This window comes from Radiomyces spectabilis, assembly GCF_025331425.1.
Source record: "Radiomyces spectabilis strain NRRL 2753 chromosome Unknown BYT42scaffold_2, whole genome shotgun sequence".
Lineage (NCBI taxonomy): Eukaryota > Fungi > Mucoromycota > Mucoromycetes > Mucorales > Radiomycetaceae > Radiomyces > Radiomyces spectabilis.
This window is the reverse complement of record NW_026251927.1, coordinates 1469218-1494476: the sequence shown is the minus strand read 5'-3', so window position 1 is coordinate 1494476 and position 25259 is coordinate 1469218. Positions and strand designations below refer to the sequence as shown.

The following is a 25259-nucleotide window of genomic DNA, read 5'->3' as shown; positions in this document are numbered from 1 at the left end:
TCTTGTACGATTGATTGTAGATGGACAGTGGGTGGACCATTACATGTAAACATTAAAGAAAAAAAAAAGCATTCACTTGTTTGCTATTGCAGATATTCCCGCCAACAAACTAAACCCCCTGCTTTGTGCATGATAAATTTAAATATCAAACGGCACATAGTTTTTGCCCTCGTTAATTCTCCTTTGGGTCTTTTTGCTATACGTGATTGGTGATGTTGATCAAGTCCGTTTCCTATCGTTCGTTAAAAGTTCCAGCTTTGTGGCCGCGGTACACTCATTCTACAGTCGTACAACGCTCCAGCGGTGATCAAGGTGTTGGTCTCGGTAAATTTGCCGATCGTGAAAAGGCCGCCGAAGATCAGTGGGCACGACAAGATGTAAGTTTTTCGACCAATGAACCCAGTGTCAATGACAACGTTACTCATCCATTCTGTTGCTTCATTAGGATGCTGAAAAATTGAAAGCTTTCCGTCATAAAATCGAAGAAGAGCATGTGAAGACAGAGAAGATCAGAGATAAAGTCGAAGATTTAAAGAAGAAGCACAAGAAATAGATATTTAAGCAGAATAAAGTAAAAACTGGCATAGATTGCCTTGTGCTCACATCAAGCGCGCAAGTGCATTATAAAATATACTCTTCTCATTCGTCCCACAATCCTCCATAACCAACCTCCACTCAAAAAGAAGAATTTTCACTCAAAAAGATTCAACCGTGTGTGGATCGAGTTCAACAGCCAATTTCAGTGCTGAGAGAAACCGGAACGGTCCATAATTGTATATCACCAGAAATCAGACATCAGACAAGAAAGAAAAGTGTAGAGATGAGAAATTTACACGAGTCGACCTTGACAGGATTCCGCTCCATCGATTTATTGGATAATGTGTGTTTAAACCTTGAAACCACGGCTGGCACGCTTACCACGGGCACGTTCAAACTTGCGACCCTTGGAACGAACATAGGGCTTCTTGTTCTTGTGGGGACCCATACCGAAATGCTTGACGGCTTCACGGTTGTTCTTGGCACCACGGACCAAGATGGTGTTGGAACCAGTGGGGGCACGAAGAGCCAACTGATCCAAGGTCAAGACTTCACCACCAGCCTTCAAGATGCGGGCCTTGGCAGTCTTGGTGAAACGAAGAGCAGCAACGGAAAGCTTGGGCACTTCGAGAAGACGGGAATCATCAGTGACGGTACCGACGACAACGATGGTCTTGCCATCCTTGGCGTTCTGAGCCAAGCGTGAGACGGTCACAGGGGGACGGTTGATGCGAGACATAAAGAGACGCTTCAAGACGACCTTGTTGAATTGGGCATCAGTGCGGCGAGCAAGGAAACGGTACAACTAAAAACGTCCCAAACCAGCATTAGATTCTCGTCTTTTCGTTGTTGCTAAAAAGTGATTTTCTTCATTCTCTGCATTTTACCTTGACCAACAAAGCCAAGTAGACATTATCCGACTTGGGAGCGGTACGGTTGGTGTTCTTCACGTGGTGATTCTTAAGGTCGATACCCTACATTGAAACAAATGATTAGCATCAAAATGTCAATTATTCCAGGTATAAACTCGTTCCAACGATGCAGCGATTCATTTTGGTTATCGATTGACTAATTAAAAAATATTCTCGGCCCATAGTGATCATCGAAATGTCAAACGTTTTTCAGCTGAAATGTCGAACAACGTATCCATCAAAATTTCGCTTTCATCCATCCACAATCGCTTCGAAATCATCCATCGTCTGCATCGTTGGTCTATACATTATTTTTCATCTTATGGATGCATACCATTGTGAATATGTCGGGGGGAAGAGGAGGAGCTCAGTTAGGCTTGGCCATACTTGGGATACCTTGGTCCGGCTGGTTGAGAAATTCCGGCGGACTTTGAATCTATCAACCATTTGTGAGTATGCTTTTTTTTTTGTTGATGAAAATCATTGGGCTCACTACCTTCAGCACATTGGAGGGTGTTGCCACGACAATCTGCCGGAAACTCTCCATGACATAATAATGAGCTCTTAATTGATGTGTGATAGTAGTCATTGGCAACGATGTGAATACAAATAATCATCCTTAATGTTTTTTTATTCTTTCCCACTGATAACTTGTCGTTTTTCTCAGAAGGATGATTGTATAATTTTTGCCTATCATTTATGATAATTTCCTGTAACACTCACAATACACAAGTATATCTTTATATCATCCAATTCGATTGGTATTTTTATGCAAAATGTTTACAGTTTAGCAGAAAAGATGCCTGGGATATATGGAACATGGGATCAAATATAGATCAAACATGATAGAACATTGAATCGCTTATGGAAAAACAGGTTCATTTGATTGTCAAACTGGGGGTTCCATTATAAAAGGACTCGGTCCACCACATGGCCTGATAGCAAGCTTACGTTAATGTTATGATAAGCAGAACAGCGAGAGTGTTTACGATTTCTGACACGATATACTGGCTATGCAACTTAACAAGAAGAAGAGCGTGACCTATGAATAACATTGGGTTTTCTTTTCCCGATGACAATTTTTTTGGAAAGCAGAAACATTGCGCTTTATCGTTAATCGTTTATCGATATTTAACTTTTGTACCCAATCAGAGGGATTAATTTCTCTCATTTCGAAAGCCCTTGTTTCACCAATACTTTTGGCTAATCGTTATCAAGGCAGCTCATACAAGAAAATGCGTTGCATATCCCCAAATTCTCGTGACAGAAATAAGCATAGAGCACATAAAAAACACCGCATACTTGCCTGAGCCTGAAAATTTTCAAACAAAAAACTTGCGATTTTTTTCTTCGATACCCTTTCCATGATCGTCATTTTGTAGTTACAAACTGTCAATAACATTCGTAATCTGCAATTCAATGCAGAAAGGTGACAATGATGATCCATGGAAATATGATTGAAAGCATGTTATGGAAAATGAAAAAAATAAAAAATGGAAAAATAAAAATCATCGGTCGTTTCTTAAAATCATAAAGGAAACACGGCTGGAATCCAATGTGAGACATAACCCTTTGCAAAAAAGAAAAATTACTTTCGAAAAAAACCAGGGATTATATAATAACGTTCGATGGTTGCAAAAAGGGATTATCCCATTCTCTTTTCTCATTTATTATGAGCCATACACCTACCAGTGTGCCCGGAACTCCAAAGCGTCGCTTGTCGATGCCCAAATTGACTAGACGTTTAACGAATATCGTTATTCATGTCGACGAGGACAATGCCAAGGACGTTGAACCCGTCACAACTACCTCTGTCCCTACCCGTTCTTCTCGTCGTGAACCCTTGAGTGAAGAACATACCAAACAATGGAGAAAATGTATCCCCAAACCAAAGAACGATGTCGACTCTATCCAGGAAGATATCGTCCACCATACGCTTAACACCGTATGCCGTGGTGTCTACAACCTTGACAAGTTAGCCGTGTATCAAGCTACGGCTTACTCTGTCCGTGACCGTTTGGTCGAAGAATGGAATCTTACCCAGGAAGGCTTGCACAAGAGCAGCCCCAAGCGTTGCTACTACCTTTCCATGGAATTCTTGATTGGTCGTGCCCTTGACAACGCTTTGAACTCCCTTCATGTTTCCGACAAGTATAAGGAGAGTGTTCAAGGTCTCGGATTCCGTCTCGAAGACTTGCTTGAACAGGAAAATGATGCTGCCCTTGGTAACGGTGGTCTTGGTCGTCTCGCTGCTTGCTACATGGATTCCGCTGCCACCCTTGAGTATCCTACCTGGGGTTATGGTTTGCGTTATCAGTACGGTATCTTCAAGCAGATCATCAATGACGGTTATCAGAACGAAATTCCCGATTACTGGCTCAAGTTTGAGAACCCTTGGGAGTTCCCTCGTACCGATATCTTGTACGATGTCCAGTTTTATGGTTATGTGGCTACCAAGATGAACGATAAGGGTGAGTCTCGTCTCTCGTGGGAAGGCGGTGAAAAGGTCCAAGCCATGGCCTACGATGTCCCCATTCCCGGTTTCGCTACCAAGTCCTGTGGTAATATCCGTCTGTGGCAGAGTAAGCCCAAGAACTCTTTCGACTTCGCCTCTTTCAACGAAGGTGACTATGACAAGTCCGTCCGTGAACAGAAGAACGCCGAAAACTTGACTTCCGTGCTTTATCCCAACGATAACCATTTGGTCGGTAAGGAGTTGCGTCTCAAGCAAGAATACTTCTTTGTCAGCGCCTCGCTTCAAGATATCATCTACCGTTTCAAGCGTTTCAAGTTGCCTTGGTCCGAGTTCCCCAACCAAGTCGCTATTCAGCTCAACGACACACACCCTACTCTTGGTATTCCAGAATTGCAACGTCTGCTTGTTGATGTGGAAGGTCTTACTTGGGATGATGCTTGGGAGATTGTCCAGAAGACATTTGCTTTTACCAACCATACCGTGTTGCCCGAAGCTCTTGAACGTTGGTCGGTGCCCATGATGGAGCATGTTTTGCCTCGTCACATGCAGATTATCTACGATATCAATCTTTTCTTCCTGCAGCGTGTGGAACAAATGTACTTTGGCGATCGTGAACTCCTCAATCGTATCTCCATCATCGAAGAAAGCAATCCTCAACATGTTCGTATGGCTTACTTGGCCGTGGTCGGTTCCCATACTGTCAATGGTGTTGCCGCCCTTCACTCCGATCTTATCAAGAAGGAACTGTTCTCTGATTTCATCAAGTATTACGGTCCCGAAAAGTTCATCAACATTACCAACGGTATCACCCCCCGTCGCTGGCTGTACCAGGCCAATCCTTCCTTGCGTAATTTGATCACCGAAACCCTGAAGAGCGAAGAATGGGTGACCAAGCTGGATCTATTGCAAGGTTTGAAGAAGTATGCCGACGATGCCGATTTCCAAAAGAGGTGGATGGATGTCAAGCACAAGAACAAGGAACGTCTCGCCAAATGGATTCAAAAGAACATGGATATCACCGTTTCCCCCGATGCTCTGTTCGATATTCAGGTCAAGCGTATCCATGAGTACAAGCGTCAATATATGAACATTTTGGGTGTTATCTACCGTTACCTCCAGTTCAGAAGAATGGATTCCGAAGAGCTTGACAAGCAAATCCCCCGTGTGGTCATCTTTGGTGGCAAGGCAGCTCCCGGTTACTACATCGCCAAACTCGTCATCAAGCTTATCAACAGTGTCGCCGATGTCGTTAACAACGATGTTTCTATCAAGGACAAGCTCAAGGTTGTCTTCATTCCCGATTACAACGTGTCTCTGGCCGAAATTATCATCCCCGCAAGCGATCTGTCTCAACATATCTCGACGGCCGGTACCGAAGCTTCTGGTACCTCCAACATGAAGTTTGTTCTCAACGGTGGTCTGATCATCGGTACTGTGGACGGTGCAAACATTGAAATTCGCGACGAAATTGGTGAAGAAAACATCTTTATGTTTGGTACCTTGGCCGATGAAGTGGCTGATATTCGACACAACCAAAAGTTCTACGGTGTGCTTGTGGACAGTTATTTGCAGCAGGTGATCGACGCTATGGAGTCTGGCATGTTTGGTGATCCATCCATCTTCAACCCCCTGATCAACACTTTGACCTATGGTGGTGATTACTATCTGGTTTCGGCCGATTTCGAATCGTATCTCAAGACACAAGAAAAGGTCGATGCTTGCTTCGCAGACACTCAAGCTTGGGCTCGCAAATCTATTATGTGTACCGCTGGTATGGGTTACTTCTCTGCTGATCGTGCTGTACGGGAGTATGCCGACAAGATCTGGAATATTAAGCCATTCCCTGTTGAAAAGTTTGAAAAGAAGGAAGATTAGATTCATTAGACTTGCATTCTCATTCTTTTATTTTTTTATTGTAATAAAACATCGAATTTTTACCTGCTTTACATTTGTCGGGTACATGAATAGTTTTGCGCTTGGGGATAACGAGTACAGCCACCGCTCACTTTATGGATTTTTGATACTGTATGAAGTATTCCTCACAGTTGTCACCGTGGAGCAGAAATTGGCAAATCGTTTCAGAAGGGCAGATGCGGGAATTGCATGACAAGAGGAAAACTCTATGGTTTCCGGTATCCAATCTTCGCTTTAGGAATAATGGTTTTACAGTCAAGTTACCGTGTTGGTTCCTGTAAGGTTCCAAATGTTGATCGCGCGAGTATCATCATTCACAAAAAGTGCAAAGTGAACTTGTCGCATTAGGCCTCACAACCCTGAAAAGCACCACCACCGCCATGTTGGAAAGATTGGACCAAGTCATGGCTTGCCTCATGACTTGTCACCTAAGCTCCATTGTCCCTCCCTCGACCTAAACTCCCTCCTGCCGACTTTCTTTGTTTCAATCTTTTGATGGTTAACTAACACGCCTTTAAAAATAACCATTACAAAAAGTAGTTGACTAAATTAATACCGCCAAAGCAGTTCCTCATCACTCGTCGTGCTTGCGATCCACAATCTTGACAATAACAAAGAAAAGAGTGATCTCCCTCACTGGGACGAACAACCAATAAGCCAGTTTAACGGTCAAGTCGGCATAGTTGATGGGAGTGAGCTGCGCCAGGCAAACCTATGAATAAAGAGGACGGTCTTTTTGGGCAAGAGGCGTTGATTGGACGTCTTTATTGAATAGAGGAGTCATTGGTACAAATAAAACAAAGAGGTCTATCCATGTTGTATCTCATCTAAGCAAAGCGTTTTCATTTACTTTCTTTTTATATGAAAGTGGCTCGTCCACAGGACATTAAGCTCACTTTTTTTATTTTATTATTCAACCCACAAAGGGTTGAGAAAAAGAATAATGAAGGCAAAAGCCTTTTTTATTTTTCATTTACCTTTGTTGCGATTAAAAAGCAAACCCACCGACATACCTTCCACAATGACCGCGCTGATGACTAGTCAGGCGCCCAAAGGGAAGAGCCAACGGGAACGAAAACAATCTCTTCAAAGGATGGCCAATCCTATCATTAGAAGATGGTTTTCGGATTTTTCGCCATACCCCGAATGCTTTACCAAAAACCGGAGCGCTCATCATTACCAGTAACCACCAGCCTAGCAGCCCCTGATTCCGAACTGGCGCACAAAAGAAAAAAAGAGATGAGAAGAAACGCCCCCTTTTTATATCTTTTTCAAAAATCGTTCGAGGACCTTCGATGTGACCTTGCTTTATGACCGCGAATGCACCTCATTGGCTCGATTCCCGCAACAAAACTCGCGAAATTCAGCGCCTCACTCTTCTTTCGCGTAAGGAATGCAAAGAGGAGCTGCGCCATGTTACTCATGCTGCCATGAGCAACCAATGTGCACTATAGTCACTCTATAGCGTGCAGTATAGACTATGGCTGACTCCTGATTGCGAAATGCTTTAGTTTTTACGCGCTCTCTTTTACTTGTATGCTAGAAAATTTCCCTACCTTGCCCTACTCCTTTGTATTATTTTTGTTTCGTCTGAAACCATGTATTCAATGTTGCTATGATAATAAACGCTCACGTATCACTCCACGAAACAGGTGCTATTCCCATGGTGCTGGGTTGCAACGGCGATGGAACTCGGAGAGCCCCATGACCAAGGACGATGTGAACGCATGTGAGCATGGCCACAACAAGTTACTCTTGCCTGCGTTAAAAATGTTCTTACAGATGTGCAGCCAATTGAAACACGCAGAATCGCAATACCAGTACCTATAACTTGATTTCTCCTTTTGCGATGGATGTGCTGTTTTTTCGCGTAAATTGATTGATCTGCAGGATCAGTGTTAAGCTCCTCTTGAAAATTTGAGTGCTCCTTCTCCGCTTCCCTCCTCAATAACAGGTTGGGCCATTTTGTGTTCAATAAAAAAGAAATGCTGTCGTTTGTGCGTTTGATTCGAATAATTTTGGCAAAGCATAAAGGCACTGTTCGATTTTGCTCTCACTTTATAAAACTTTCCATCATGAGTTTTATTATACGTCGTATTCTACATCAAATTCAATTTCGGCATCACTTTTTGTGCTTCCCAGGATGAATCCGAAGCCGAACGGTCTCCAGGCGCCATTCGGTTTAGGAATACTCGCTTTAAGTGGAATTCTCAGTTTATTTATCCGTTATTTGGTGCTTAAAAGTTATCAATCGATTAATAATTCGATTTAGGAATCATTTTTCGTGGCTCCCGGGATGATTCTTAAATCAAATAGCGACTGTACCAAGAAAAATCAAAATCTCGGTGGCTCTAATGGTCCTGGTATCAAGTAATGCTAGATCATTCCACCATTAGAGATTTCTTCATAAAGTATATGGAAATGCACGCAGTTCTGGAGAGGAGGTTTTGTGCAACAGGCGGTCCTCAAAGGTCCTGTGGCTGGACTTGGATTGCTGTCCCTATTTGACAATAAATCTTTCAGGGCTGCATATATTTACAATTGCATAAACTGCCTGGTCTACAACCAATATCTTAGCTGGTGACCGCTTATCCAAATATTTGCTGGTGAAATCATGTCATGAACGATGCTTGGAGCCGCATTTTTTTTTTTTTTTTTGAGAATGATTTCATCCCTTTGCTGTGGCAACGTTAACTCAAAGAGGTAGAGTAGATCACAAAATACGCCATCCCGAGAACATGCACATTGAACATTAGCTCACCAGATGCTGTGTACTGTTTCTCTTTTGCGTCATAGTGGACGTTGACTTGAAGCCCTTGTTTTTGGATTTAGCGTTAAGCGTATAAGTTAACTCAAGTCTTCAAAACATCAACAGTACCGTTGACGGCTCGCGTAATAACCTTTACAGGATTTATGAGTAAGAAGCGACCGGGCGAATTCGGTGGAGTGAAATGCAACAACTTCCGGCTGTTGCGCGTTCCGTTTGTCCGAGTGGATCATTCCGTTCGAAGCGGAAATCCAATTTGGGGATTTTCGGTGATGCCTTCCAGATCATTCAACAATTTTCTCCGGATATGGAAGGTCATTTTGACGTCAGTTTATGAAAGTGGTCCTTTTGTCTCTTAAAACGTTGTATGAACAGTCAAAGACGATTACTACCCCACTACATATCATTAAGCCGGCAGTTGCTTCGTCGATCGTGTAGCCGTCAATATGCATCGTCTTCGGTGCAGTCCTTGTCACGTCGTCCAAAACCGTCCAACCGAAAAGCGATTGTAGGATTGTCCAGTATGGCCGCCATCGGCCTAGGTGGAACACTTTTATACCACAACAACGATCAGTTCCGCCATGTCATTAGTGCTGTTCAACGATGCAGTATATCTGGCTATGTTGGGGCCCGTGTAGCTTTGGATTATAAACTGACGCTGTCGCGCACGTATGCTTCTGAAAGTGAAGCCGAAGAAGCAAAAAGGGCTTGTCATTTGCGTTGTGCAAATCGAGTTCTCCGGGGCTTGCAAACATTAGGCGGTGTATACGTTAAACTAGGGCAACATGTGTCGGCCATGGTATACCTACTCCCAATTGAGTGGACATCCACCATGGCAGTGTTGCAGGATCGGTGCGATCCTTCGTCCGAAGACGAGATCCGTCAGTTGTTCCTCAGTGACTATGGTCAACCCATTGAAGACGTATTTGAAGAGTTCGATTGGAAGCCAATTGGGGTGGCGTCATTAGCGCAAGTACATAAAGCACGACTACGCTCAACTGCGGATGAAACATACGATGGATGGGTAGCGGTGAAGCTCGAACATCCGTCTCTGGATGAATTTTGTCAGATCGATATGAAGACTGTCACGTTTATTTTCGACATTATCAAACGAGCCTTCCCAGATTTCGGATTTGACTGGTTTGCAGACGAAATGCGGGAATCATTACCCAAGGAACTCGATTTTGTTCACGAAGCGCAAAATGCCCGACAAGTGGAAGCTAATTTCGCAGAGGAAATCAAGGCACGAAAAATCGCACTGGTTATTCCCAAAGTCATATGGGCGAAACGGCGGATCATGTGTATGGAGTGTAAGTGGCATAATGAGGATATGGACTAGCCATTGCAAAGGTGTTGACGACTTGATGTATAGTCATTGAAGGATCGCGGATTGATGATCTTGAATATATGAAGCGTCATGGCATCAATCCACAAGAGGTCTCCTCCGAATTGATTCACGCTTTCTCGGAAATGATCTTTTTGCATGGGTAAGTCGTGGATAATCTGTAAGAATGACGAGGGATAGCTGACAGTTTCTTACTTTATGTTGGTTTGTCCATAGATTTGTACACTGCGATCCACGTATGTATTCATTTAAGGTCGATGATGTGTATAAATTATTAGGGTCTCATCCAAACTCTTACATTTAGATCCCGGTAATGTTATCATTCGCCACAGAAACGAGGGTGGTCGATTCAATTTCGATCTTGTATTGTTGGATCATGGATTATACCGAACATTACCGCAGCAATTGCGGGCAGACTACGCACAACTATGGACAGCTTTGATCAAAGGGGATGAAAAAGGCATCGAGAAATATTCACTACGGGTGGGAGGCACCGAAGTATACCAGATATTTGCATGCATGCTGACAGGACGAGAATGGGACACTATCCAATCAATGGATCTCAACTCGATGAGAACGTCGGATGAATTGGGACGCATGTCGATGGGTGCCATGGAACTCTTGAAAGAGATTGCGGATATCCTTGGCAAATTACCACGTGCCGTGCTGCTGCTCTTGAAAACGAACGACCTGCTGAGACACGTTGACGAAACGTTGAGTGTAGTACCTGATCAGCGAAACACATACCTTATCATGGGACGATACTGTGCTCAAGCTGTATGGCTGGATACGAAGCAGTACCTTTTGAACCAAATCCGAACGGTGGGACTAAACTGGAGGTTGACGAAACATTTGTTCCAAGCATGGTGGAACTATGAAGCGCTGGAATTTGGCTTATGGTTCTATCGCATTCTCACATCATGGAAACATATGTTTCAATCTATAACACACTCATAGATGTACACAAAGCAAGAAAAAAAAAGAACGATTAGACACTTAGAAAAGCGAAACAATCATCTTAATGTCATTAAATTTAACTCTAGAGAAAAGAAAAAAAGGAAGTAGGCACATCAGCACAACATAAATTTTTTTGAGTTTATTTGAATGTGCTCATGTGGTCAACTCCGCTTCTAAGCTCTTGAAATTCACTCGTACTTTTTCTATTTCTTTTTGTTTTACCCTCTTTATCATTGTTGCCGAAAGCATGTTGGGTAAAGTTGTTCACTACACGATTGATGCTCTTCTTATAAGCACAACATTAGCGGCCATCAAGCGCTGCTCCGGAATTCAGTAAGTTGTGCGGTGGAATGAATGTATACCTTGACGACAGCAGCAACAACTGATGAACACACTGATCAAATAGACCCGTGGCTCCCAAAGACAAGGAATGGGGCGGTTATGTACAAAAATATCTGTCTGTAGGCGAATGGCTACTGGATACCAGTATTCTGATCATGAACAATTCTGCGTATTTTGAAAAGAAGTGACAATGTGAACCACACTCACAAATTTTTGGTTTCCCAAACCCTGTGATGCTATCCCCAGCCATTCTTCGTTCCATGCATATATTGTAGCCATCCTCCAGCCTTATTCGTACCTGAAATTTCCCACATTTACACCTCATTCCGTCAAGTTCTATATGATTCGAACACCATATCCCTCTTTCCCGCCTTTTACTGACATTGCAATTGACAGGTTATATAAAACACATGAATTGTTTATATAATCATAACGCGCAGTAGCCGCCATGGGAGCAACGCCATGCATTTTTTTATAGTCGGGTATTTTCTGCAATTTTTGTTATTCTCATCACTGAAAAGGCAATGTTCCCCTCAGCCACGGATACCAGCCAACTGAAATTATTCTCAGATGACCCGGCCGAAAAAGCACCGCATCATCGAGTCCATAACAGAGAGTACAGGTCACTGTATCATTATGATCCTTTTTTCTTGTCATTAAGAACGATCACACATTGGTCCTCGAAGAACAGTATTCATGGGAATGAACAAGTAAAACGGTCCTTTTTATCGACAGGTTCAGATCATTAAAAAGGGGTCAAATCATATACGTTCAATCAGTCGCCCTTTTTGACAGGCATTCATGAGCTGAGTTTGGTATGCAGTATGGGAAACATCCGATCACCGATGGTTGTAAAATGATGATGCTGACTATCGCGTGTAAAGTTGGCTGGTGTGCAAGAATGGAACCATGACATCCTCACGGAGCACTGTCGTGCTCTTGTGGGACCTCCTTTTTTCATTTACAACTGCTTTGAACCACTGCTATTGATAATTGGCCGATTGCCATGTTAGGTATTATGTTGGCGGTTCAAACACAATTCCGCCATGCGAAGTGTCATACAAAAGTTGCATTTTTGATCATCGATACAGCGATTTTGTGCCACATGACCATTTTTATACCATCCGAAATGGATGCAATGTTGTTGTTTACATCAGTCAACCCATAATTCTTTTATTATGATGAGCCAGAATCCTTTCTTCTCTTCTTTCGCTTCCTCCGTTTCTTTTCCCAGTTACCAACAGCCCACTCACCGTTTCAATTGCTTTCCATGTTCAAACTTTTTTCTCACAAGAAGAAGAAGAAATCGAATGTTCACAAATCGCTGAACCATAGTCAAGTTTACACTGCCAATGATGTGACAGTGCCAACCACGGTGATTCCCAGAATTTCAAAATCAACCGAGACTCGTCCTTCGACCCATCAGCATCCGTTAAACACCCTTGTATCCAATAAAAGTGATGGCGACCTCCTACGCAGCCAAGCTCGCCCTATCAGTTCGCCTCCCTCACTGGTGATGCCCAAACCGAGACATGCGTTGCCACCCACAAGAGCCGTTTTAAGGAACTATGACAATGAAAAAACCGAAATCGAGGAACCTCCGCAGGATACCACTGGAGCTTCTCAAGAGGACTGGAGTGAGGATGATGAAGTGTTTATTGTAGAATGGGTCCCAAAACAACCCACACCTACTTCCACTCAAGAGCATATCGAAGTATCTCCCATCATGTTACCACCCCAACAGAACAATAACATCATTGAAGTGTCAGCCCAGCCTGCACCCTCGGCCAGTGTTCCTTCGGCTGTCAGCCACCGCTCAGGTAAGTCGTTGGCCATTTAGACAAAACCTATTGAATCCGTTCGTTTTCCTGACGAATGTGCAACTACAAAGACACTACATTAGACATGTCACAACAACCGACATCAGTAACCAGCAGCGACGATTCCCATCGCGTGTATGAATCAGCATTGGAATCCCCACTAGCCTCGGTATCCAGCTCGCAGTCCCAAGTTAGCATGCTTGTCCAGTCTTTCTCGCAGGATCCATCGTTATCACTATCTGCGCAACCGTCGCCCTACGTTGAGGATGAATGTATTGAGCTGAGGCCATCAGTATTGGAAAAACGCGTTACTCCTCCTTCACCGGTGGTGCAGCAGCTCCGAAATTTGAGCGGAAACGAAGCAAAGCCAGCATTGATTCATCCACAATTAGTGGAATCAACAGTGCATGCAAATACACCCAAAGATATGAATCCATTGAGCAGCGGCCAGTATTACCGTCTACAACAGCAACCAACCGCTCGATCCACGTCATCGTCCACTTCTTCCATGACGATTGGTGCCACCTCGCATCGTGCCTCAACCAAATCCCACCTGCCTGCGGAATCAAAGGTATCCGGACAAAATTCTGCGAGATCGTCGCCAGCCCCTTCCAAAGGCCCGCCTCCATGCTGGAATGAGGATCTAGAGGATATCCAGCGTCAATTACAATTTATTCAGGAACAACGCCGAGCCGAGCGCGAAGAATGGAATAAGCGTGAAATTGAGCATCAGCGCCGAGAACAAGCCATGATGGAACAGATCCATCGCACCCAGGAACAGCTCATGCAAGCGCTAGCCCAAACGACGGTAGCGGATAATGATATTGCACGAGATCCTGTCCTTGATGATACATACCATTCCGACACGTCGAGTTCATCGTCACCTTACCCACCCTCGAGAAGTTCGAGACGGTCACATTGGCAGGATCGAAAACCACCGCACATGGATCATGGGCCAGGCGTCGGATTTGAACGTCCTCGATCGACGACTTCACAGCGTAGCCGGTTGTCGGCAAGGTCTTGGAGGGATCGAGAAGACACCGGACCCGACATCGATAAGGAGCCGGATGACATGAATGAGTATTATATGTATGATACCGGTATTCCACTTGAATCATCCCTCCCAAGACACCAGCCGCGCAGTCGGGAAAATTCGCTGATTGACGAACCGTTCATGCAGAACAGGGACGGCGCTCCTTCTCGTAACAGCAGCATTGGAAGCAGCAGTCGTCTGCACCAGCGACGCCCATCATTGGCTGCATCGGCTTCAACCCGGACACGATCGCGATCAGTTGAAACACCATGGAAAACAAAACAAGAAACCATGCCAGAAGAGCTACTTTATTCGTCACCAAGACGACGTGAGCCACGACGCCCTCCTAGCTTACGTAGCCGATCCGTCGAACGAATGCGCGCCACTAGTGATTTACCTTCCCGAAATCGACGTTTTGCATCGCCTCGATTCCGAAACCGGGCTCACCACGATTATTATCCAGACCAGTACTACAGAGGCTATCATCCGGCAGGACGGTTCATGACCCCCGAGGAAGAGGAACATCATTGGATGAGAGCGGCGGCCGCGGCGGCTGCCAACGGCTGGCCGCCTTTAATGTACCCTCCACCCCCTCCCCCGTCCATGCCCTTCATGTGATGTGTATATAAAAAAAATGAAGGGATTATACTTAATACATTACTGTGATCGTTTATGCTTTATTTGGTACCATATATTTGAGATCCATCATCTTTCACTTTGAGAGGGCGCATAAAACGCAGGTATTACATCGGAGATGCAACCGTCTATTCCCACCCAATTCGAGCATTGCCTTTCCTGCATCAATCCCCGCCCCAACAAGCTTTTTTGTGTGTGTGCGTGTGTGTTATTTTCCTTCGTTCTCTATTCTCTTCGTCATTTTTTCTGGCTTTACCACCAGTTCTCTATCTTTCTTGCTTTTACCTTCAGTTATATTTTACTTTTTATCCGTTGCTTGGTGTATAGTTTGTCTGTCATTACGAATTCGTAACTAGCTCCTGTCTCATTTGGCTCATTGCTTGTTACTGACGTGTCTGTGCAGAATGTCAACGAAACGGTACATGGCCAACAAGTCTGTATTTCAACCTCTACTTGGAGAAGAGGCCGGTTCTACATCAAAGAAGAGGCAACGAAGTCGAATTGCTCTTGCAATATCTTTGCTCACGGTATTTGGTGGAGCATGCGTGTATTTAGCGTGTCAACTACCCAGCACGGCTTCGACCAAGGCCATCCAAGCCGAAAATTTCTGGTTTGATGATGCCACCAGGGTGGTGGCACCCGGCATTTCGCTTGCATCGTTTTACCATGGATTCTCAAAATGCCAATCAATTCGTGAGAGAGCTTTGGCAGAAACGAACACTACTCGCCTGCGTCACAGAAACCCACGATCTGCCACCAGCAAGGCGCTGGTGATCAAAAATGGTCACCTCTGGTTAGGCGATCGATACTTTGATGGAGACATACTCATCGAAAACGGACTTATTTCTGCCATTGATGAAACAGTCGATATCCCTGAAGGAAGTCAAGTGATTGATGCGGCTGGGCGTGTTGTTACCCCTGGTATTGTCGACATGCATTCCCACATGGGCGTTGACAGCTTCCCAGGCCTCGATGCACTCGATGATACAAATGAGATGACCAGTCCCACTACTCCCTATGTACGTGTTACACACATTTTTTTCCTTTTTGCATCTTCCCTGTATACCATGTCCAAGTAGACGGCGCCATGTTACTGCTAATTTGTTAATCCACACCAAAAATTTATATGCTAGGTCCGTGTGGTGGATGCACTTAACCCGAGCGATCCAGGAATCAAGATTGTTGCCAGTGGTGGAATTACCACGTCGCTTATTTTGCCTGGTTCTGGAAACCTCATGGGGGGCGAAGCCGCCGTAATCAAATTACGCCCCGTCCCCACGCTCTCGGTGCAAGATATGCTAATTACTGCTAATGTCACGAGTGAAGATCTGGAGGTCACATGGCGTTATATGAAAATGGCATGTGGCGAAAATCCCAAAGGCTATTACGGTGGCGAATTGAAAAAAATGCCCATGACGCGTAAGTTGCTTAATAGCTGATGGACTCGATGGAGGCACGACCGTTCAATTCATGAATTTTTTTGGTGGATCAGGGTTGGGTGAGAATTATCTATTCCGACGCCGATTTGAAGAAGCCCAAGCTTTGATGTTGAAACAAGATGACTGGTGTGATGCCGCGGAAAGAATCAATCGAACTTTTCCGACCGATAGGCCTATTAACGAAGACAGTATCACGCGTCTATCCGAACGATACCCAGAAAACCTCGAATTGGAGAGTTTGGTGGCTCTCTTGCGTCACCAGGTGATCCTCAATGTTCATTGCTATCTTCCGCAAGATCTGGAGGCCATGGTACATCATTCATTGGAATTTGATTTTGAAATTGGATCCTTCCATCACGCGCTAAGTGCTTGGCAAGTGCCCGAAATCATCAAACGCGCTAAATCAAATATCACTATCGCCACTTTCGGAGGTGAGGCAACCCCCCGAAACAGAGTTTTTTTCATGATACTAAAAAGGAAATCTAAAAACCCTTTTCGGGACATAATTACCAGATATGTGGGGCTACAAGGTAACCAAATTTAGTCAATATGCCTTTCAATGACCTATTGATTCTTGCCTCTAAAAATCATTAATTTTTTCATCAATTAGGTGGAAGCTTGGAATCAAAACGTGCATGCTCCCAAGATCTTGTCGGCGGCAGGCATCCCTGTCGCTTTCAAGAGCGATCATCCAGTGATGAATGCCGTAAGATGTATTTCCAAGCTTGTTCTAAACTCGGTGGTTTTTTCACATCGTTTTGACACATGAATCTTTTTTCTAGCGAGATCTTTTGCACGAAGCACAAAAAGCCTATCATTACGGATTTAACGAACATGATTCATTGAGAGCCCTCACGAGTGTACCGGCCAATGCATTGGGCGTGGGTCATCGAATTGGCAGGTTGGTGGAAAATGTTACACTTTGCTCGTTATGATTACTAAAAATGTTGCAACAATTCACCATCCAGTTTGCAAGTCGGAAAGGATGCTGATATTGTGGTCTGGGAACAACATCCTCTGCGATTGGGAGCAAGACCCAAACATGTCGTTATCGATGGGACCGAGTTGGACTTTAAAGAATCTTGGACGAAGGCGGTTGAAGAAGTTGTCACAGATAGCACCGAAGCGACCATTGAAAGAAAGCACGAGGAATATCGCAAGGATCGACACTATTTGCCTCCGGTCTCAACCAGTTCCATGAAGCTCGAAGATCATGGTCTCGATAACCCAATGTCGTTTGATGAAGCTTGCGACAACAACGTGGATTCATTTGTTCTTCGTAATATTAGCCGATTATTCATGAGCCCCGAGGAAATCTATGATGCCAGCGAATTGGGTCATGATATTTCCATGGTGGTGAAGGAAGGAAAATTATTATGTGCCGGTACCAACTGTGGGCGCCGTAACATCGATTGGCCTCATTTTAGCCCTGTTTTTGAAATGGGAGGTGCTGTCGTGATCCCGGTAATTACGGCATTTTCAATACTGGCCCATGACAAATTCAGATGGCTGAAAACAGAACATAGGGTATGATTTCCACGGGTAATCCGTTGGGCTTGCAAGAAATTCAGGCCGAATCCCGAACAACAGACGGATATGCCCAAAATGATGTGTACGACGCTGCTCTTCCGCAAAAGATCGTTCGAGCTGTTGATGGTCTTAAATTCAATGGTTTACATCTCCAAAAAGCATTCAAAGCAGGTACGGTTGGCGGTTAGATTCTGAGTTCAATGATGATGTAAAATCAACATGCTTCTTCTTCTTTCTGTTAGGTGTTACTGCCTCTGTCTCTCAGCCACTGATTATGGGCGATCTGTTGGCGGGTGTTTCTGTCGCTTTCCGTACTGGTACTCAAAACACAGGTACGTAATGACGCCTTGCCACCCACACAGCATACTACGGCCAAGGGATATCTAACCCACGGCCTTACAGTTCTGGATAGCAATGACACCATCATTGAGGACGAGACGGCGTTGCATTTCTCTGTCAAAAATACCGGTAATTAGAAGCTTGATCGAATTTGATAATTCCGTCTCGTTTAATTTTCGTTTCGGATATCATAGGCAAATTGACCGTGTCGCAGCAGATTGCTGCTATTCGAGATCTACTTTTATCCAATGCCGACAAGGACGGTTCGGTCAATGTGTTTGCTCGTGCTGCTCAAGGCCAGTTGCCGGTCGTGGTTCAGACAGATAACAAGGACGAGATTGCTTCCATTTTGCATATGAAGCAACAGTTGAAAGAGCAATCCAAGGGAAAGCTGGATGTCCAGTTTGTTATTCTCGGTGGAGCCGAAGCTTATCTCGTGGCCAATCATCTAAGCCGGTTGGATGTGCCGGTGATTCTCATGCCCGCTCGTTGTTACCCAGCCACATGGCAATCCCGTGAATGCCTAGCTGGACCCCCGTTGACACAAAAGACAGGATTGGATATCCTTCTCAGCTACGGTGTCCGTGTCGCGCTGGCCAGCACAGATGCAGACAATGGCGATGCGCGCAATATGATTTGGGAAGCCGGTTGGAATCTGGCCCACAATCATGATCTGAGTCTGTCGGATGCCGTGGGTCTGGTGACATGGAATCCGGCCAAGATTTTCAACCTGCAAAAAGATGCAAACTCTGCCGCGGCCGGCATCATCCAGCGCCATCGTAAGGTCGATTTTGTCGCTTACAATGACAATCCGTTTATCCTTGGATCCAAAGTCCTGATGGTGTATGGCGGAGGACGTTCTGGTCCCGTCTGTTTTCCCAAACAGGTTTAGCTTTTTTATTTGACTGAAATACACAGATTTGATCTATCTACAAAACATGTTGGTATTTTCTCGGTTGGGCAGATGGTCAAAAAATATTAGGGATGAAAAGTACTGGGATCGACATATTTGTCACGGTAATGAGCATCATAAGATGGAGGCGGTGGTAAATCTTCAACGTCAAATGGGTTGCTGCTGCTGCTGCTGCTGCTGCTGGATACTACAGGGAAAAAAAAAGGCAAGTTGCGGGCTTTTAGTATGACACTATTGCGTGATTTTACACTATGGCAAGATCATGATCTAAAAAGATACCATCTATTGCGGAGGAGGAGGACGAGGAGGCTGATCCAAATTAATTTGTTTAATAAGAGTGTCCAAGACGAATGATGTTCAAGAGCTTACCAATAGCGATGTTGTTTGGCATAAGTTGGTTTCGTGGTCGATTTACAGAAGCATGCGACAAGGCAGGTGTCGACACATTTATTAAAGGATGAGCGCGTGGTGGTGGAGGATTAGCGTTGACGGAAATAAAGGGATTGGTAGGTTGAATATGAACGGCCGAATCGCTGGATGACTGTAAGATGGAGGGGCGATTTTGTAAATTACTGCGAGAAAAAGGGGATGCCATGCGGGACGAAGGATCATTCAGTCTGTTACTGCAAAGGAAATCATCGCTTTCAATTCCAGCTGTCATCCAACTAGATATACTCTTTCATTAGACATGCCCTACCTTGAGCCGTTTACTGTCTGTCTGTGATCTCGTGCTTGACTGCCAATGGAGGAGACTTTTCGAATCGCTACAAAAACCGGGTTCGGTTAATTACTGATCCTTTTACCGGGCTTGTGGGGAAAATTTTCTATGCGCGTTCGGATCTTTTTACCTAAAGGTGGTTCAAGCTTATATCGTGATGTCGTGCTCTCTACCAAACACTTTGTAAGTAAGGGTACAATAGTAAAAAAGAAAAAAAAAGACATGGTTCACAAGCTTACGACAGGAAGCCAGCAAACGATTAGAACTGGAACGCCGAGCGAGGTCTTGGCGCCATGCCACCAATTCTTCGTGAGCGGAACGGGGGCTATTGGAAGAGTTGGATCGTGTTGCCTACGAAACCGTTATGATGACATAATTAGATCGGGTTATTCTCTCTCTACAATTGAATGATATGTACCGTTACAGTTCGAGTTGGATCTTGTCGAGGCGGTAATGGAGGTGCAGGAACTGGCCGCGGTAAGCCAAACGAAGGAGTCGAACCAGTACTTTCTGTATCGGACATGGCTAGCAAAGCTTCAAATGCATTGTCCAGGTTACCGTTGGCTGACCATAATACGTCGTCGATCACCGCTACATCAACATTGGGGAATGCTTCTCGCAGTGTTTGCAGCTTGGGTGCCTGGAAAGGGTTCTCCATATGAAATTTTGCAAAAGGGAAAACCCATACAACAGCCAAGATTTCAAAGCCAGATGAATTCAAGTAAACCGTTTTCTTTTCTGACGTTCTTTTCTTTGGGGGGGGGGGGAATTCGCTTTCGTTCGTTCGGTCTTTTCTAAGCCTGTTTTTTCCGGCCTTTGGATCTTACTCAAACTATTCAAAGGAAAAAGAAAAAGAAAAAAGACATGACAGCAGTGCCAAGAGCTAGTGGCACAGGATATCTGGGTGACACAGACGATTGGACTCCACCTCCCAGAATAGCAAGGGTTCGCTATTTTTATTCCTGACCATACAAATATTGTTTCATCCTGCCATTCACAATGATGCAATGGTTTGGTAGTATCATTACAGCGAATGTTTATTACATATTGACAAGGCAGAAAAAAACCTGGCAAACAGTTCAATGGACAAAAAAAAATTAATAGGCAAACAAAGGGAAGTCTAGTAAGTTTTGAGCTTAGATGCGCCAAATAAGCCCCCATTCACGGGCCCGTGGGGCTCTCAAGCGGTTTGGAAAGCGTCACACTCCGAATAAGGGATAATTTTTATCCAGGTTTTGCATGAAAATTTAACAGTGTTACGCCCATGCTTTCCTTTTACTTTTTCCCGCTCACTTCTTTCATTATCAAATATGCCACAATCTGCAGAAGCTCTCAAATCGGAGGATCGCCCTTTTACCCTCAAGCCGGCCATGAAAACGCATACCTATGGAGAAAAACCGGGAAACCAACCAATCGTGGAAACCTGTTTAAAGGGTCAATTGTTGCTGAACCATCCTTTGCTTAACAAAGGCTCAGCCTTTTCAAAGGAAGAGCGTGATCAATTTGAGCTGGCTAGCTTGTTACCATATACACATTCTTCATTGGAAGATCAAACGGCCCGCATCGAAGAGCAGTACAAGCAACTGAAAAGTCCCATTGTCAAAAATCAGTTCCTGCAAAGTAAATCTCATCAAACCCCCCCAAAAATGCCACGTGGAGCAAACTTGCTGATGCATTTGTTTACCTTGTCTCGCCATTTTAGGTGTCCAGCAGCAAAATGAAGTGTTGTTTTATGATTTTATTTTACGCAATTTAGAAGAAGTGTTACCGATCATTTATACACCCACCGAAGGAGAGTTCATTGAAAGGTAATACAAACGTCATTCATCCAGATTTTATCACGTCTATTGTGAAAAAACTCACTGGTCCTCTCGTTCCAGCTATTCCCATGTATTTCGACGACCGTAAGTTTCATCATCAATACAGAGAGTCATGGATTGCATAGTCATTTCATTTATATGTTGTAGTCGCGGTATTTATCTAAACTACCCGGAAGCCGACGAACTTGAAACTGTGTTGCTTGAAGGCGCTACTCAAAACGGACTTCAGCCAGACGATATTGACCTGATTTTGGTGACGGACAGTCAGGAGATCCTTGGCATCGGTGACCAAGGTGTAGGTGGCGTGGCGATCTCGGTGGCTAAGCTCATCCTTTACACCACCATGGCCGGAATCCATCCTGCACGCGTACTGCCTGTGGTGTTGGATGTTGGTACGGATAATGAAAACTTGCTCAAGGATCCACTCTACCTTGGCTGGCGTCACAAACGTGTGCAAGGGTCGGACTACGACGAATTTGTCGATACTTTTGCCAAATGCGTGCAGAAGAATTTCAAAAAGGCCTTTTTACACTGGGAGGACTTTGGCGTGACGAATGCCCGTCGACTGCTTCAGAAATATCGTCCATCGATGTCGACCTTTAACGACGACGTGCAAGGAACAGGTGCCATTACGTTGGCTACGCTTTTGGCCGCTTTAAAAGTCAAAGAAGAAGAGTTGCAAGACCAAAAAATCGTCATCTATGGCGCTGGTACAGCCGGTATCGGTGTGGCAGATCAGGTAAGGGCGACCGAAAGGACATATATGCATCGACTTTTTGTATGATTGACTCACATACATGATCAATGATGTTTTAAAAAAAAAAGCTCAGAAGTTACATGCAGTACAAGTATGACATCAGCGCTGAAGAAGCGGCGAAAAAGATTTGGTGTGTTGACAAGCCGGGATTACTGAACGACGCGATTAAGGATGATGAATATAAATTGTCGGATGTTCAGCAACCATACGTGCGTCCCAAAAAGGAAATAGAACAATGGGAATTGGAGTCCAAAGACAAGCATCCGCAACTGTACGATGTCGTAAAGAATGCTCAGCCTACCGTTCTCATTGGCGTTTCAACCCAAGGCGGCGCTTTCAATGAAAAGACGGTTCGCGAAATGGCCGAGCATTGTCCCAGCGGTCCTGTCATCTTCCCATTGTCCAATCCCACGCGATTGGCGGAAGCCACCCCCAAAGACCTGTTCCAATGGGTAATGAACATTTGATGCTCATGAATTCTTGATGATTCAGGATGCTCACTCGATTTTTTTGTTACTATTTATTTGGATCCACAGACCGACGGGAATGTATTGGTTGCGACCGGTTCTCCGTTTGATCCTGTGCACTATGGAGACAAGGAATACCAGATTGCAGAGTGTAATAATTCATTTGTTTATCCTGGGATTGGGTTGGGCTGCATTGTGTCCCGTGCCAAACACTGCACGGACGAGATGATAATGGTCGCAGCTGAAGCCGTCAGCAATGGATCTCCTGCATGCAAGTCCAAAAAACGCACCAATAGTCTTCTCCCTGGTATTGAGGAGGCGCGCCAAGTCAGTATGCGAGTCGCGATTGCAGTTGCTAACAAGGCCATCGAGCTCGGTGAAGCACGAAACAACATCGACCCGGACGACATGGAAAAGACCGTACGCGATTTCATGTGGGATCCGAAGTATCCAGATTACAAATTAATGAAAGCTTAATAAAGAGGAGCACTTGGTGTGCTGCATGACAGGGAAAAGAAGAGATCAAGATCCAATGACTGTGCAGTAGCAATGTGCATATTTTTCAATAAACATGCAACATGCTTTTACTTTATTCACTGACATGGCCCGAAAATATATACAGTTCGTACCAATGTCCAATGGATATGCGTTCGACTGTCATCCCGGAAGCAGAAATGGTTTCTCCATCAAAAATTCTCAAAAAATAAAGATGCGGTTGGACAGGACAACAGGAGTCTCCCATTGACGGTTGGGTATCTCGCCATATGAAATTCCTCGAATTTTTTGGTGTTCCTCCACTTGAGATCATCTTCTTTACTGAACATTGAGAAGAAAAATAAATAAATAAATAAAAAAGCTGCAGCGACCCCAGACCCCTTCCGGCACGAAGAATGAACATTGCGAGACACAGGGATATTAAAATTCGCGTTTTTCTACATCGCTTGCCTTTATTTCTTCTCTTACTTCCCTGTACCCCTTATCCCGTGTGCATCCGCGAGGAATCTCTGCGCTCCAGAACCAAAAAAAAAAGCCCCTAGATCGGATGCACGGCCTTTTTTTCGTATAAAAGAAAACGCAGAGACTACGGGAAAGAAAAAGTTGAAAAATTTGTATTCTTCAACCAAACAAACAAGATGCGTTTCCAATTGATCTTCCTGTCCGCCCTTTTCGCTGCAGTATTCGCTCGACCCGAACTCGAGGAAGATCCTACAGAATTCGATGTATCAGGTATGGGAGATATTGATTCTGACATGTGCCATGATGTTATGGTGATGGATAATTTTGACGTGATCTTAATGCTGTTGTTTGTTACTTTGTTGTTGTGTGATTTAGACTGCAGATGGTTCGGTCCTGGTCAATGTGTCCAGAAATGTCCTCCCATGTACGGAGCTTACATTGCTGCCAACTGTACCGGTGAAGAGGAACATTCTTGTTGCGACGTCCAATGCTGCTTGTTGAGAAACCCTTCCCCGTAAAAAGAAAAAAAGACAAAGAAAACACCTGGTGCCTATTTTCCGTCCATCAAGAAACATCTCATAAAATAAATACATGCTACTTGTGATTCCCATGGAAGCAAACAAGGATCCCTGTGATCCAACATGCTTGCAAACTTGTATTCAAAGAAGCCCACCGTATTTTATCCCATTCTGATTCCTAAATAAAAACCTGTCAAGAACGTGGCCTTGAAGGGTATCTTGTGTGTCAAGAGGTTCATAAATATTCTCCATTTGGAGTGAAGGTCTTTCTGAGTCACTCGTCCGTCACGGTCAACATCAAATGAACGTGTGTATCGTCCTTCCAGTCGATGCCAATGAATCGTGATGTATCCATTGTACGCCATATACTGCATTGATCATCGCAAACAAGGTGTGAGGAACTTTTATACGTCCCTGCTTGATATTCACAGAATCAATAATGTCCGTATTACCTGCAAAAATAAGAAGGCAGTGCCCAGCATCAACAATGCCATTTTCATCATCTTCTTGACGAGGTAGCCTGTACCAAGACCTAGCACCATGCCAAAAGCGACTTCTCCTTTCTTGGATGTTTCTTGTTGTTCCGGCTGCACCTTTTCTCGATGACGAAGAGCCGCCTTCATGGCCTCGGTAGACGCGTCACTAGCTTGAGGTTGCGTAACAATTGCTGGAGTGCTGTCATATAAGTCACACTGTTTGCGGAACAAAACCAACCCACCCCACCCACCTTGTCTGTTGATTTACCTTGACATTGCACCGGTTCTTTGAATAACAGAGAACCAGCCACACTTCCGGTGGTGACAAGAGTGACCATTTTAACGACGTCCAAAGCAGGCTGATGAGCTGCTACCTTGGGTGACATTGTTGATCTGCACACCCATGCTTGAATACGACCTATCACAACAAAATGAGCACTTGGCCTGTTGTATATCCTTTTTATCCAGGTAGACTATCACCCTACCTTGAGTAGCACGACTACTATACTGTCGCGCAACAAAGGTGCGACTAGTCAATTGCGTACAACAGCGTGCGGTGGTAATGGAACGAATCATTTCCAATCAAA

General features: G+C 44.5%; 11 protein-coding genes across 11 annotated transcripts; 8 read left to right on the top strand and 3 right to left on the bottom strand.

The window, feature by feature from the left end:
- Positions 1-212: 212 nt before the first annotated feature.
- On the top strand, positions 213-553 carry BYT42DRAFT_610559 (uncharacterized protein; the record flags this gene model as incomplete). Its single annotated transcript, XM_051571404.1, has 2 exons — positions 213-377; positions 446-553. The coding sequence occupies 2 exons, from the start codon at positions 213-215 to the stop codon at positions 551-553; spliced, it is 273 nt and encodes a 90-aa protein (XP_051427256.1).
- Positions 554-629: 76 nt separating this feature from the next.
- On the bottom strand, positions 630-2181 carry BYT42DRAFT_189894 (60S ribosomal protein L18-A). The gene is made up of 4 exons (XM_051562461.1): positions 1783-2181; positions 1425-1511; positions 834-1342; positions 630-745 (listed from the first exon to the last, which is right to left on the bottom strand). The coding sequence occupies exons 1-3, from the start codon at positions 1783-1785 to the stop codon at positions 887-889; spliced, it is 546 nt and encodes a 181-aa protein (XP_051427255.1). The 5' UTR covers positions 1786-2181; the 3' UTR covers positions 630-745; positions 834-886.
- A 901-nt stretch (positions 2182-3082) lies between these two features.
- Positions 3083-5868, top strand: BYT42DRAFT_556467 (glycosyl transferase). The gene has a single exon (XM_051566781.1). The coding sequence runs from the start codon at positions 3121-3123 to the stop codon at positions 5797-5799; it is 2679 nt and encodes an 892-aa protein (XP_051427254.1). The 5' UTR covers positions 3083-3120; the 3' UTR covers positions 5800-5868.
- A 3260-nt stretch (positions 5869-9128) lies between these two features.
- On the top strand, positions 9129-10907 carry BYT42DRAFT_542883 (ABC1 family-domain-containing protein; the record flags this gene model as incomplete). The annotated part of the gene is made up of 4 exons (XM_051565637.1): positions 9129-9915; positions 9978-10092; positions 10167-10186; positions 10255-10907. 4 exons carry the CDS (start codon positions 9129-9131, stop codon positions 10905-10907), a joined length of 1575 nt encoding a protein of 524 aa, XP_051427253.1.
- A 124-nt stretch (positions 10908-11031) lies between these two features.
- On the top strand, positions 11032-11705 carry BYT42DRAFT_556460 (uncharacterized protein). The gene is made up of 2 exons (XM_051566780.1): positions 11032-11240; positions 11314-11705. Exons 1-2 carry the CDS (start codon positions 11155-11157, stop codon positions 11435-11437), a joined length of 210 nt encoding a protein of 69 aa, XP_051427252.1. The 5' UTR covers positions 11032-11154; the 3' UTR covers positions 11438-11705.
- A 710-nt stretch (positions 11706-12415) lies between these two features.
- BYT42DRAFT_556458 (uncharacterized protein) lies at positions 12416-14902 on the top strand. The gene is made up of 2 exons (XM_051566779.1): positions 12416-13069; positions 13141-14902. Exons 1-2 carry the CDS (start codon positions 12520-12522, stop codon positions 14718-14720), a joined length of 2130 nt encoding a protein of 709 aa, XP_051427251.1. The 5' UTR covers positions 12416-12519; the 3' UTR covers positions 14721-14902.
- On the top strand, positions 14903-18972 carry BYT42DRAFT_556455 (uncharacterized protein). The gene is made up of 12 exons (XM_051566778.1): positions 14903-15086; positions 15142-15757; positions 15872-16157; positions 16231-16608; positions 16691-16707; positions 16788-16883; positions 16960-17078; positions 17146-17641; positions 17704-17878; positions 17950-18039; positions 18110-18175; positions 18241-18972. Exons 2-12 carry the CDS (start codon positions 15143-15145, stop codon positions 18936-18938), a joined length of 3036 nt encoding a protein of 1011 aa, XP_051427250.1. The 5' UTR covers positions 14903-15086; position 15142; the 3' UTR covers positions 18939-18972.
- Positions 18973-19070: 98 nt separating this feature from the next.
- Positions 19071-20596, bottom strand: BYT42DRAFT_189665 (uncharacterized protein). The gene is made up of 6 exons (XM_051562460.1): positions 20096-20596; positions 19917-20028; positions 19808-19846; positions 19657-19723; positions 19329-19531; positions 19071-19268 (listed from the first exon to the last, which is right to left on the bottom strand). The coding sequence occupies exons 1-6, from the start codon at positions 20333-20335 to the stop codon at positions 19204-19206; spliced, it is 726 nt and encodes a 241-aa protein (XP_051427249.1). The 5' UTR covers positions 20336-20596; the 3' UTR covers positions 19071-19203.
- A 451-nt stretch (positions 20597-21047) lies between these two features.
- On the top strand, positions 21048-23198 carry BYT42DRAFT_490613 (uncharacterized protein; the record flags this gene model as incomplete). Its single annotated transcript, XM_051564013.1, has 6 exons — positions 21048-21297; positions 21380-21485; positions 21558-21581; positions 21645-22236; positions 22323-22706; positions 22791-23198. The coding sequence occupies 6 exons, from the start codon at positions 21048-21050 to the stop codon at positions 23196-23198; spliced, it is 1764 nt and encodes a 587-aa protein (XP_051427248.1).
- Positions 23199-23854: 656 nt separating this feature from the next.
- BYT42DRAFT_610550 (uncharacterized protein) lies at positions 23855-24196 on the top strand (the record flags this gene model as incomplete). The annotated part of the gene is made up of 2 exons (XM_051571403.1): positions 23855-23948; positions 24054-24196. 2 exons carry the CDS (start codon positions 23855-23857, stop codon positions 24194-24196), a joined length of 237 nt encoding a protein of 78 aa, XP_051427247.1.
- Positions 24197-24357: 161 nt separating this feature from the next.
- On the bottom strand, positions 24358-25058 carry BYT42DRAFT_542878 (FUN14 family-domain-containing protein; the record flags this gene model as incomplete). Its single annotated transcript, XM_051565636.1, has 3 exons — positions 24358-24564; positions 24649-24863; positions 24941-25058. 3 exons carry the CDS (start codon positions 25056-25058, stop codon positions 24358-24360), a joined length of 540 nt encoding a protein of 179 aa, XP_051427246.1.
- Between the last annotated feature and the right edge of the window lie 201 nt (positions 25059-25259).